General features: G+C 39.4%; 2 protein-coding genes across 2 annotated transcripts; both read right to left on the reverse strand.

Moving 5' to 3' along the window:
• LOC117457667 (T-box transcription factor TBX1-A) lies at positions 1-3,734 on the reverse strand. Its single transcript, XM_034097862.2, has 8 exons — positions 3,651-3,734; positions 3,360-3,534; positions 3,172-3,273; positions 2,742-2,913; positions 2,428-2,583; positions 2,278-2,345; positions 1,827-1,936; positions 1-1,314 (listed from the first exon to the last, which is right to left on the reverse strand). The coding sequence occupies exons 1-8, from the start codon at positions 3,655-3,657 to the stop codon at positions 1,130-1,132; spliced, it is 975 nt and encodes a 324-aa protein (XP_033953753.1). The 5' UTR covers positions 3,658-3,734; the 3' UTR covers positions 1-1,129.
• Positions 3,735-5,031: 1,297 nt separating this feature from the next.
• On the reverse strand, positions 5,032-7,268 carry LOC117457847 (apolipoprotein A-I-like). Its single transcript, XM_034098090.2, has 4 exons — positions 7,225-7,268; positions 6,491-6,545; positions 6,146-6,290; positions 5,032-6,026 (listed from the first exon to the last, which is right to left on the reverse strand). Exons 2-4 carry the CDS (start codon positions 6,531-6,533, stop codon positions 5,423-5,425), a joined length of 792 nt encoding a protein of 263 aa, XP_033953981.1. The 5' UTR covers positions 6,534-6,545; positions 7,225-7,268; the 3' UTR covers positions 5,032-5,422.
• Between the last annotated feature and the right edge of the window lie 6,092 nt (positions 7,269-13,360).

Genomic DNA, 13,360 nt, shown 5'->3' on the forward strand with positions numbered 1-13,360 from the left:
ATGTTTCACACAATGTAGCCTTTTATTCTATGGATACGATAACATTTATAACAATTGTACTTTCAATTGCTCTGAACGTTGTGCATGTGTCTTTAACAATATCTTTGAGTTGCTTATTTTATTTCACTTCTTCTGACCAGTCCCCCTCAAATAGCACAATACAGGATAAATCAACATGATAACTGCATGGCTGGGATTGGACCCACCACCTTCTGACTCAAAGACAACAGCTCGTCCTCTTAGCCACAGCCAAATTATGGACTGTTGTTCAAAAATGATGAAGTCATAGCTGGAAAAGGTTATTTTTAAAAACGTATTTCATGTTCTGTCCTTCAAACCTGTGTGCTCATGTGCATAAAAGTACAAATTCACTCCAAATCACATCATAGCAAGACCTATAGTTGTGCGTTGTTAATGTTTTAAAAGCACATTTGTGGTCCAGAGGTCTATGCACTGGCTTTTCATGAAGGTGCTCAAGGTTCAACACCAAGGGAGGAACATCTTTTGTCTCCGACTATGCTGATGTTAAATCTAGAGAAATTGTCCCCTCCACTTTTTCTAACGAAATGAAATAAAATAGTGCAAGATTATGTTGCAAGAGAAGTAAAATATATAAATGTCAAATAGAATACAATAAGCTAAATGTTGCAGAGAATGTTGCAAGTGACCAAGTAAATGCAGAAATCCATATGTAAAATAGAATACGATAGACAAGAGCAGAATGTAAAATTAAACATTCTTATAAAAGTGGCTTGTTCCAGATCATTTATTCCACCATGACACGGACATAGACATTTGAAAGGAAATGTAAATAGATGGGGGCTAGTGAGTGATCTTCGAATAAAGGGAGCGCTGGTGCCATTCCCACTGCCTCTCACCGCATATTGCTCCTGTGGGGATTGCCGACAGTATTGAATCTATGTAAGTTGTTTTGGATAAAAGTGTAAAACAGTTGACATGTCATTGTGGTTTTGACTTAATACATTGGCATAGGTTGACGATAAAAGGTTTGAGAGACAGAAAATAAGTATATACATTTATAATACAACACAAATTAACATTGATATCAGCTGAGGAAGCAAGTAAGTTGAATTCAATTCAAAGTTCAATTAGTTTTGCTTCTCTTTTCCTACAATAGACCGTCTCTCTCTTGAGATGGTCCTAGACAGTCCCAGTAGGAAGGCATAGAGGGGAAAGAAGTGGGTGCTAATACACTGTCCCTGTCCTTACTCTCCATGTTATGTCCCACAGTGTCTTTAAGGTGGTGGAATAGTCCACACTGCTCCACCATCAACGGGGCCGGGTCCTCCTTTCCTGAGGGCGCAGGAGAATGCAGTTTGAAAGGTAAGTATCCAGCAAAGTTTTTCTATCGTGTATTAATAGTGAACAGATTTATTAAATCTTCCAGCATCACAACACTTGAGCAGTAAGGTTGATGAATACAGCTGAACGTCACATCACCTCTGGATAAACTCACTAGAGGGCATCTGTTAAAGAATATATCCTGTAACCCTGCAACGGTCATGTCTAATCAGAAAATAAATCTAACAAATACAGAAAATTCGAAACCAGAGGATAACTTTATCTAAATAATAAATTTAAGTTTCATAGGCGCTTAATACATTTGGTTAAAATACATTAGAAAAATACATTTCAATACATTTATTAGAACATTTGTAATTTTCCTCTTAACAATCCCTGTGTTTAAATTGTGGATTAAAATGTATTATTACGTTCAAAACTATAATAAACATAATGTTCTGAAAAATATGAATAATGTTAAGTTGTTTCATCCAATATGTCTGTTCATTCAGAGAGATACTCACTGGTTGAAGTGTTGGATCCCCAGCTTCTCTGCTCTCTGGGTTTGGTGGTGAATGACTCAGCTCTGCCCTCTGGTGGACACCACACATCTAGGGCTCCGGAAAAACCCACCCTGCACACATTAACAGACACATACACACATACTGTAGATAATGTATATAGTCATACAAGCATTGTAGACTGAGACATGCCTGTACACACACCTCTATATAACCACCATCATGTTCCTTGCAGTTTTACCACACATGGCCAATAACCTTTTATGTGTAAACCCCCTTTAAAAACAAAGGTCAAATATTAGCTATCATGGGGACTTTTGCCTTATCAATATGTTCCAACTGATAACAGCGATAAAGATAAACTCTGATCTAGTCAACTGGCCTTTTCGGAGAAGTGTTTCACGTGTTTCTTTATCATGGAAACCTTATACAGACATGATTGAATGACACTCACCGGTCCTGCAGGTCTGTAGTCCTGAAGCCTTTAGCAAATGGGTTGCTAGCAATTTTTAACTGAGTTATCTGAAAGAAAGAAGGTCAAATGAATTATTTCCCAATGCTAGTTAAATCACAATGAAAATCCCACTGATGCCAGATTCCCTACCCGATGATTCTGATAGGCAGTGACTGCCATAAAGCGTGTCTCAGGGAAGGAAAAAGAGCAGAAGTTCCTGTTTGCATTTAAGTGACTGTTGGGAGCTGGATCCACATACACCACATGGAAGCGCGGCTGATAGCGATGCATGGAGTTCAATATCATCTGGCAGGGAGGAAGGTGGAGAAAAACACACAACAGGTTAGACGAAAGAGAGTATTGGTTTGTTTGTGATGCAATGGAAATTAAAAAAATGTACTTTGTATCTTCGCTCAAGGTCTAGGTAAAAACATGTGGGAGTCACATTAAAGACATTGACTGACATGTCCGTTGTAATCCAGCAGGTTGTTGGTGAGCTTGAGAGTGTCGAAGGAAACTGTCTGCTTCATCCACTGGGCGCCACATGCAGGTGAGTCTGGGTGGAAATGCATCCTGCTTGGGGCTATGACATCTGCTCGCCCTGCCACCAACCAAGATGAGCTGTGGAAAGCATATCTGACACACACACACACACACACACACACACACACACACACACACACACACACACACACACACACACACACACACACACACACACACACACACACACACACACACACACACACGTTTCAAATTTGTATGGGAAGGTGAGGTGTGCTTTCAGGGTGGAAAATAGCACAGATAAAGGTTATACATGAACAATGATGGACTTGAATAAACATACACAAGCTCAAAACAATTCTGATTTCTCAATCTGTATGTGTGTCTGACCTGTATCTTTTATCATCAACGGGGATAAAGTCCATGAGCAGGACATATTCAGCAGTAGGATCCATCCCGGAGATTTGCACCTGGAATGTTGGAAACATCCTCCTGCAGTTTATGAACATGTAAATTACCACACTGTTGTAAGAGAGAGCAAACAATGGATAAGTGAGGAATATAAGTGTTATCGTCACCTTCCAGCTTTAGTAACAATCATCTCTGTGCCCAGCTGGTCAAACTGCTGCCAAAGCGCATGCATCTCCAGCTGAACTCTGACCCCACTGACTTGGGGAGTCTTGGTGCACGATAGTGACCCCCCGTCTGCACAGCAGGGCAGAGATAGTTCACAGCTCCGAGACAGATGAGGATCTATTAGGAGAGGAGAAATGTGTGCTGAACATTGGCTCACATTGGGTTCAGACTTTGTGTATAATGATCATTATGTTAATCTAAATAACTCAATTGAAATGAAAATGAACACTTACCATCCATAGTTTGAAGGTTTACAGGATGAATAATATGAACAAATTGTCGTTTTTGTCTTTAAAATGTTGTTCACTCCAGGTCTTTCTTCCACTTCTGACCAACAGAAGCAGCTCCTGTCATTAATGTAAGACCAGTAGAAAAGAAAACACACAACTTAACTTGGAAATTAAGACAAAACTCTTCCTCCCAGTCCAGTGTCCGGTGCTGCGGTAGATGTACATCCAAGTGTTAGGAGCGGCTGTTTGTGTCCAGGAAAAAGCTGGTTTTATACACCCAGAGACTCTCACTGGGGACCCCATGCCTGCCTCATCCATTACAATACTCGTAGTGCCACTGACATGCAATAATCCCAGCTGCACACGCATGCATTCATTGCAGACCCAAGCAGTGTGAATACGCAAAAGTGCGCGCACACACAACGTTTTTAGAGCATCCCCTGCTTGTATTTCCTATTGTCTCAAATAGCCTAAAGCCTTAAGTGGAAGTTATCTTGACGGACCAGTAGGACATTAATAACACCTTAATCAGCTCAGTGTTAAAGGGTGTGGACAGGTAAGGACAGCAACAAACTGCTTTTATTATTCATAGCCTATTTTCTTGGAGCAGAGTTTCAACACTTTACTAATTAGTGTTAGAGAGTCAGGAATTGTCTTGGTTTAAAGGTAATTCTAGTGTATTTATAAATGCAACATATCAGTGTCAGGGATACGTTGACAGGCATGGACCTCTATCCCTTGTCAAACTAGCTGTCAAGGTTGTAAGATGTTCGGAGGTTACTTTTTTCAGTGTGTTATGCAAGGCGTTGTGTACTATGAAAACCTTAACTAATGAAATAGCCTCAAAGTAGGACACACACAATATGATATATATTTGTAATGAATCAAAATGGTCTGCTTTGACATTTGAGATAAGGGTTTAGTGGTGTGGTGATTTTATACCATCAAGTGCCTCTATGATGGGACAGTGTTGAAGGGCTCCACCCTCAGGGATCTAGACCCTAATAAAGCACAACAAGTTAGTCAATAGGCCCCCCCCCCCCGATCAGCTCATTAATCACAGCTATCAGGACCACATGCGAATATATCTCATATGTTATTGGATGTCTCCTTTAAGTAGAACTGATTGTATCAATATTTTTTTTTCAAATAGACCTTGTGATCAATGATGACCTCTCAAAATGCTGTCTTTGTCATATCATAGTCTGTTGTACTGCTAAATTCCTGAGGGGATTTTGTTATAAGACCGCATTGTATATTTATATGCTTAAATTGGCTTTCTGTGGTGCACTGCATTGTGTTGTACATTATTAAGGACATGAATCTGCTTAAATACAGACAAAATCATTTCGGAAAGATTCAAGTTAAGAGTCAGAGAGCAAAGTATTTTTAACAGTCAGATGTTTATTGAGCTGTATTTTGTCGAGGCACGGTTTTCATCAGACAAGCATCATTACACGGATGTTTAAGCACATACAATTCCTACACAAGATGTAAGCAGTTGGCAATGAAGACTAAGCATGTTGGTGCTGAGTATGTATGTGTTTGTGTATGTGTTGGTCTGTGTGTGCTTGAGCATGTGCGCACTAAGGTGTTTGCATAAGATGGAAAGAGCAAGAGTCCCGCTAGTTTGTTGCAAAGAACTGCATCAATCAGGCATTGGCATTTTTGGAGGTCTGGCTGCACATTTGGGGAAAGAAGGAATGGAAAGGAATTTGGAATGGATCTAGGCCTGAAGTTAGGTGAGGTTAGTTACAGAAAGGGGTAGGGAGGATTTAGTGCTTGTTGTAGGCAGCAACGATGGTCTCAAAGATGGCAGTGAACTTGAGCTTGATGGCTTCGACTAAAGGTACGATCTGGGCTTTCAGATCAGCGAGCTTCGCGCTGTCCATGCTCTGGCTACTGGCGTAGAGATTCTTGATATATTCCTTGTATTCCTCGACGAAGGGAGTAACCTGGGTCTTCAGCACCTCCAGACGTTCAAAGAGCTTGGTACGCACAGCATCCACCATGGGCATCATGGCGGCCTTGGTCTCCTCAACGTTTAAAGCGATCTTCACACGCATTTCCTCCACAATGGGCTCCATCTTTACCTTCAGGCTTTCCAGTTCGGAGGTGTGCTTGGCGGCATACTCATGGATGATGGGCTCCATCCTTGTTTTGTAGTCTGCGATGTGTCTGTCGATGACTTCTTGCAGTGCAACACGTTTGGGCTCCAGCTCTTTCTTCAGGCTATCAATATCAGCCATGATGGAGGCACGGATCCCAGAGGTGGTTTCACTGAGGGTGCCTACGACACCGTCGGTGACTGGGCCCACGGAAGCCTGCAGAGTCTTGATCTGAGTGAACACGTCTTCCAAGCGCTGAGAAATGCCAACCCTGGAACAGAGATGGGAGAGCGGAACTTAGCTTAAGTCAAACACACACATACATGAGTAAATGGTGACTGGAAAAAAGTGACTGGGGAGAATGGGAATGAACCTGTGACATAGCCTTACTTGAGATCACTGTAATCGGTGCCATCGAGCTGGTCCAGTGCTTTCTTGGCACTGTCCTTCACCTGAACCAGGTACAGATCCATAACAGTACGGATATGTGCCAGCTGGGATGGGGCATCGGCCTGCATGGAAGCGGCATGAGAGCCTGAGAAGGAAAGGGGGAGAAAAGAGATAAACATTTAGGGTGGGGAGATGAAATAGATGGCAGTCTAAACATACAGTTTTTAATACATAAATATTCAGTTGTAATAATTTGAGATATAACGTAAACGCATGTTAAGCAATACTTTACATGCAGGTTAAATATGTTCCCTTTAGTAGGAAAAATATTAATTCCGAACTCACCGACAGCCAGCACAAGGGCGAGAGCGAGAGCAACGAATTTCATGATGGTGGTGGTCTAGAGTAGGAAAAAAAAGGCAACATGTCAAACTCACAGTTATACATGTAAAATGTGTTTCAATCTAACATGTTTAAATTACACAAAGGAGCAAACAAAAGCTATGTAATGATGGAAACTCAGTAAACTTTGAATCCCCCAATTAAAACAATTGGAAGGCCAGATTAGAAGGCTTAAAAGTAAGAAAGCTTAAACACACTGTAAGAGCTACACACGGGTCCCTGAGTCCACACTAAGCATATGGCTGCCTATTAAAGGCACCTTTAATCTGGGTAGATTATGCAGGGTTATACATTTTGAGAGACAGTTTAAGCTGATAAACAGTGTTTTGTAAACTAATCCAGTCTTCACAATAAAACAGTCATTGAGCTCAAACACAATCAAAATCCCGGCACACTCAAATTGAGGAATCCTTCTCTTCCTAAAATGAGAATGCTAAAACCAACAATGTTTACTATCACTTCAAGCTAAACAGCACTATCCCAAAGTTTCAATCAATTTAATTAAATATCTCTTATTTAAGAGTTAAAACCAAAACATGTCTTTATACAGAGAAACCTATCCTTTTTTCGTCAAAGCCCACAGATTGCTGAAAGCTTGCAGATGTGAAAAAATTCCCCAGCAGTCTAGTCTGACTACCCAATTTCCCAGTAAGAGCCACAGAGGCTGTTTGTCTTACCTGGAGGAGTTCTTGATGAGACTGAACAACTTGAGCCAGAGCAGACTTTTTATAGTGCCTGGATGAGGGATCGGTCTGTGTGGGGAGGAGGGGTGGGGGTGGAGGTGTGAGGCGTGTGTGTCTCCGTGGAGGTGGACCTCACCCCCTGCCATCTCTCTCAGCAGGGGAACTGAGTAGAGAGTTCAATGGTCGCCTGCTGGGAGAAGATCACTCAGCACACACGCTGACACACAGAGTCACAGATTGGCTTTACATTATCAGTAACTTTTATTGAAGCACAAATGTTTCTCAGCAACATCAGCTATCCTCTAAATGCACTAAGCCTTTCAGGGCAACAGGACATTTTACTGGTGATAATTCCAAGCTAAGCTTTTGTTTCTGCTTGACAAAGAGCTTTCACATTTGTTCTCTTGCAAAGCTACTCTTGTTGTGTGTAGGATAATAAAAGGCTGAACTAAACAAGCTAGTGTTAAGACGGAGCCATGAAGGTAGTTTAATTTGGAAAAGAGTGTGAAGGGACAGGAAGGCAGGGTTTGAAAACATTGATGTAGGAAACAAGAATAAAATGAATGTAAAGGTGTCCCTCAGGGGACTATACATGATCCTGTTTTTGTTTTTTTTACATTTGTGTAGCACAACTTCATACAACAGGTTTTTTTTGCATACTATTTGTTGCAGAAGAGTTTATAAGAGAACACATCCAAATGACTGACTGTTCCAGTGCTGTCATAGGCCTGAAAGTGAAACAAATAAGAGCAAACAGAAACATTGCTATCAACTCTGAAATGTAATCACATTCAGTCCGCAGTCCTTTCATTGTGAATGAAAAATATGCATGCAAACACACATTTACATTTTTTGAGGGGAGACAGGAGGATTTCGGTTCACTGTCCGCAGCTCTCCTATCTGACCCTGTCAATATACAATAAGCATCTCCTGTGGAATGTATAATGTATTGTGTATGTAATGTCCTGTGTATGTCACAATCAGCTGTCTTAGGAAGTCATCCTTGCATCCCCCCCCCCATTACGTTTTGTTTAGTTGTTTGTTGTTACATGTTTTGTTGTATGTTCTGTTATCTGGAGCAATGTCTGTTTATTTTATAACTAAAAAATAAAAAAATATATATAAAAAACACATACATTTACCAAGACCTATCAAATACCACGTAAGAGTGCACCAATCGATTGAGAAAAATGACTTATCTCAAGTTTGTGACTGGTTAGTGAGTGCGATGATTAATAGGTCAAAGGGTGGTGAGTGCCATGCTGTTTGTTGTCCTATCACAAGTGGACTTTGCCACCATGGCTTTGTGAAATTTGAGAAATAGAAATTACCATAGTATACAAAGTTACCTCCAATAATACATTGGATATACTATAGGTGCTATAATGTATTCTGTCACACAACCCTTAAATCCCTTAAAAGGTCAAAGTCTATTTGCAGTTTGAAAGAGATGAACCATGCCCATTTTAGAAATACAATTGTGCAAATGTCTCTTAAAACAGAGAGCGTGACATAATGTATGCATTTTTAATCATGCTTGTTCATTTTTTGCTAAAGAAATCATTTTGCACAAAGGCCAAAGGTGCAGGGTTATTGGGTGCAAGGTTAATCATTGTGATTGTTAGTGATAACCACCAAGACCCTGTGTTTCTTGCATAATATGCGGTATTGTATTTACAGTAGGATAATCGATGCACGCTTTTCTCTGAACATCTTCACTCAGAAAATCGTGCACTGTCAATACTTGCTCAGAGCGATTGCAACATTCAAAGGTCATATATTGTGCAACATGAAGCAACACAAGGCAGCAAACATTTCAATCATATTCAGTAGAAGTTGGAGATAATGCTTTTTATCTTAGAAACAACACTTACAACTTATTTGATCAGAACCAAATAACTAATGCAATTAAAATCTCTTTATTCTGGCTTATTTGTTTCCTCAAAATACCATAAAGTACACCTCCATGGTGGATCAAATTGTTTGCAAAAGGTCAACTAATATCTTTCACAGTCTCAACAAAATTCCTTTACTGCATTTATTGAACAGCTGTTTGGTCTAATTTCATACATTTGTGTCAGCGTTTGTAATGTTTATGAGTGTAAATCACAAGACACATTTCTATATTACATTTAAGATGGTTTCAATGCGTCTCTGACGCATTGACCAAATTACCTTTGTCCCTCTTTGTCTTTCTCTACTTCCATTTGCCTTTGTTATTTATCATTTGACACAGGTAATCTTGACCCTCACCCCCTGACTACAACACAATGTTTATAGACAGGAGCCAAGCAAAGCTTGATGAGGCTTTGATGACAGAGGGGTGACGACACTATCGGCTATACAAGCCACTTCAAGGTTCCGATTGTCGTTATCAATTTGTCAAATGTAAGGAAATAACCATTAATTGCTATATCTGAATTCCAGAGTGCTTTATTTAGCCAGGCAAACTGCAACAGACAAGCAAGAAAAAACAATGGTTTTGAACCAATGGTGGGCGTAAACAAGAAACCTGAAGGTGCTTTCTCTGACTTTGAGAAATAGTGATGGGCATAATGCAGTATTTTATCATTTGTTTTCTGACTAAACCATTTAACAAATGTGAAATAGGCCTTGACAGAAAAATTAACCTTATCTAGAACCACAACCTTTGAGACTGACACGTCAGCATCCACACAGAGCCTTCAAGATAACTGCGGTTGTAATTGTTATCAATTCAAACTAAGAACACCTAACTGGCAAGACAACTGCTAAGGTTGCATGTTCCCTGATACTCAAGTGACTAAACACCTTATTATTATTATGGTGAGTGTCACTAACATTTAAACAGGGAAACTGTTGATCCTGGGGATTCTAAAGATTCAGGACACTTGCAAACTGCTTAAGGGAAGTTCTTCACTGACAACTAGTTTGTGTCACAATCACAAAGATCTCAATAGCAACAGTTACATCAATCTAAATGATATTCTAACATGTGATAGGATTTCGTGACACCAAAAAAAGGGAACTTCTTTGATGCTGATAAACAACCAGTTTAACAGTGACCATCAACAACCAGACAGATGTGGAGTAATTGCCTGAAGCTGATAAATATTTAATCAGAAAATCACTTGATCAGGCCCTGGCTGAGGTTCAAAGGTCACGTCATTGTTCCAGCTGCCTCCATGATGGAGCACTGCTCTCAAACCAGCAGGGGAGGTTATCTCAGCTGCGAGCAACAGTGTGGAGCTCTCTCTCATCTTCTTCAAGATTTCAGAAAGCTGTATCCAAGTCTTCTTGAGAGTATTGAGGTGGTTTTGCAATGTCACATCTGTTGAGGTCGGTTTAATACAGATATTTTGACCAGAGACCTGGTTGCAGAGTGTCACTGCAGGTTGTATCGCTCTGCGGGTTGTGCAGCGGGACATCAAGAAAATCCACCCTGAACTCAAATAACCTAAACATTAGAGGAACAAAAAAGGTGCCGTGCATCTGTATCCAGTACAGTCACTAAGGGATATTGTTTGAATAAAAAATACTGACAAACCCTCACGTTATCAGAGAGTAATGAGGACAAACTTGGGCTACTTATTTGCCAACAAACATACAGTGAGTTGTTGCTCTGATAGGAACACTATCTTCTGCCTTTATGATTCTGTGGAGCAATTTGCTGCCTTTTACACTGTTCTTAAGATAATGCACTGTAGTTAAAGTGCAGAGTTAAAGGTTAGGCCCTGCTGACGTGATAGGAACACGTGACACACCTCTGAAAGCTCTTGCAACAGCAAATCCAACAATAATCTGTTTTCGGTGCAGAGTCTTTAAATGATCAACACATTATTTGAAAGTGTAATGGTTACAGGTTGAAAAACATTCTGCATATGTTCCTTCAAAAAGTAAACTGCCAGAAAAAGCCCTTTTCCCGCTCAATGTATTATTCTGTAGAGATACAGATACTTATAATTAATACTAGATAGTACAGATTTATATTTCACTAGAAACAAATTGCTATCGTAAGGCACCTTAATCTTCATATGTATTTTTTAAGTAGACTTAACTGTTTAATGCATTTTTTTAACAATTAAAATCCCACTAGTTTGAGTATTTTAAAGGTTTTAGGACTATTACATAAATTGTTTTATACTTTTGAAAAACAAATGGAACCCATTAATCAGTAGAGAAAGAATTTGAACACAATTACTTGGTTTCATTGCTTTTCTCAATTTATAACTATATTATCCACTCTTAATATAACTGGAGGCTGTGGCTCAGTGGGTAGTGTGAATCGAATCAGGGGATAGCAAGTTCGAGTCCCACTGCAGTCAGCATGTCGTTGTGTCCCTGGGCAAGACACTTTACCCCAAAAAGAAATGTAGAGATAGAGATGTAACTACCTAAACAAAAGAACAATGATTTGAAATGTTAACATTTAAAAAGGTTAACTTCATGCCTACTAAAACAAACACTTTAGGTCATGATACATGTTTGAAGTGCGAAAAATGCACACTGCAATTTCACATTAGGACTGTGTAATATGTGTGGTAGGTGCGTAGGTGTTGAACATCTGAGTTTCAAGGCCTGTTTGTAATGGGAGAGCTACCATTGCCCAAGATGTAGAGGCCATTCACCCGTTTACCAGAACCAGAACGCCCACTCAAGACAAATATAGGAGTTGAAGTGATTTCACTTTTCTGAACCCGTGCATGTCAAGGATTCTGGATCACTATTTCGTACCTATTAATCATTATTTGTATCTGTTTTTATTCGTTATTTTTATTTTGTGATACTTTTTACCAGAAGGAAGCATGTCTAAAAGAACCCAATATGTTAGAGGGGAGATAATATAAATGTTTGGCATGAGGATAATTGAAAACATACTCAAATAAAATAAAATCCTGCCAATCACTTCATGTATAAAAAAAAACATAAGCACAAGCTGCTTTTTAAAAGGTGGTGTTCCACAACAATACATTTAGCAATAATTATATTTTGCAACAATGTTTGCAATATTTCTTATAACTTAGAGGGGTATATATAACAATACAAAAATAATTTGTTGAAAATGTTGAAACAACTTGCTGTACACTACATTAGCCCTGAGAATGACTTGTATTTACCAAATAGTGAAACACCCCAGCTTCTATGTCAGAGAGGTTGACTAGAGACATACTTGTCACTAGAATCATTCATGTTGCATCTGTCCTCCCCTCGCCTGCTCTCTTTCTGGGTAAAGAGACTAGGACGGTCATACTATTTTTTTATTATTATTTGCTAAATGTAGGTGAGCAGACAACAATAGATTGCATGAGAATATGTGACGACAATCTGATATCACTCCCTGGCTCCGGGATGGGACAAAGGCATTCTTTAGCAACACAGTGTTAATGCAGCCCCCAGCTGTGAATGAGGGGCTTTAGGACAGAAAGTGCCCTTTTGCCACACCACAGGGATCCTTCCAAGTAAAGACACATGCAAAACAGATCACCTTTTCGCTTTGTAAAAATAATCTCACTCCCACTAAGCTGTTTTACACACATTTTAAAAGGATATTTTAATTTCAAGTCACAATGAAGACACTGTAGTGCTAACTAAAACAGTAAATGCTTCATCTGTATTTCAATGTGCCTCCTGAGGGAGACATGACAACAAAACTAGCTGCTGCATTCAAAACTATTTGAAGATATTTCAATAACAAGTCATACATGCTTATTTAAGGCAAAGATGACTAAAACATACTTCCCCTATACAAAGAACAAGATGACAGTACTGCTCAGCATGAAGGTGCTTCTTCAGTCCTAAACCACAAGAAAAAAGAAAAAAAACAGTTATAGGAGGATAAATACAGTAGCCATGATGCTAAGAAAACTTAAAAACCTTTGAGAAAAGCTAAAAGACAAATAAAGTTAACATGTAGTGACTGTATTGATATAACATTGTACAGCAATTGATGCTTTCAGCTACAATGCAAAATAGTACGCGCATACATAGGCTAATTGTAAACTGGTAAAAAAAATACAATGGAGATAAACAATGTGCACCATGTGTTCCATCATGTATTCATGTACTAATTACTTGACTAAATGTTACATCTGAATTTTGTATTCACTCATATTGGAAAGTTATGTTAACAGTCATGTTGTCTTTTCCCTCA

Source organism: Pseudochaenichthys georgianus, chromosome 13 (genome assembly GCF_902827115.2).
Source record: "Pseudochaenichthys georgianus chromosome 13, fPseGeo1.2, whole genome shotgun sequence".
NCBI lineage: Eukaryota > Metazoa > Chordata > Actinopteri > Perciformes > Channichthyidae > Pseudochaenichthys > Pseudochaenichthys georgianus.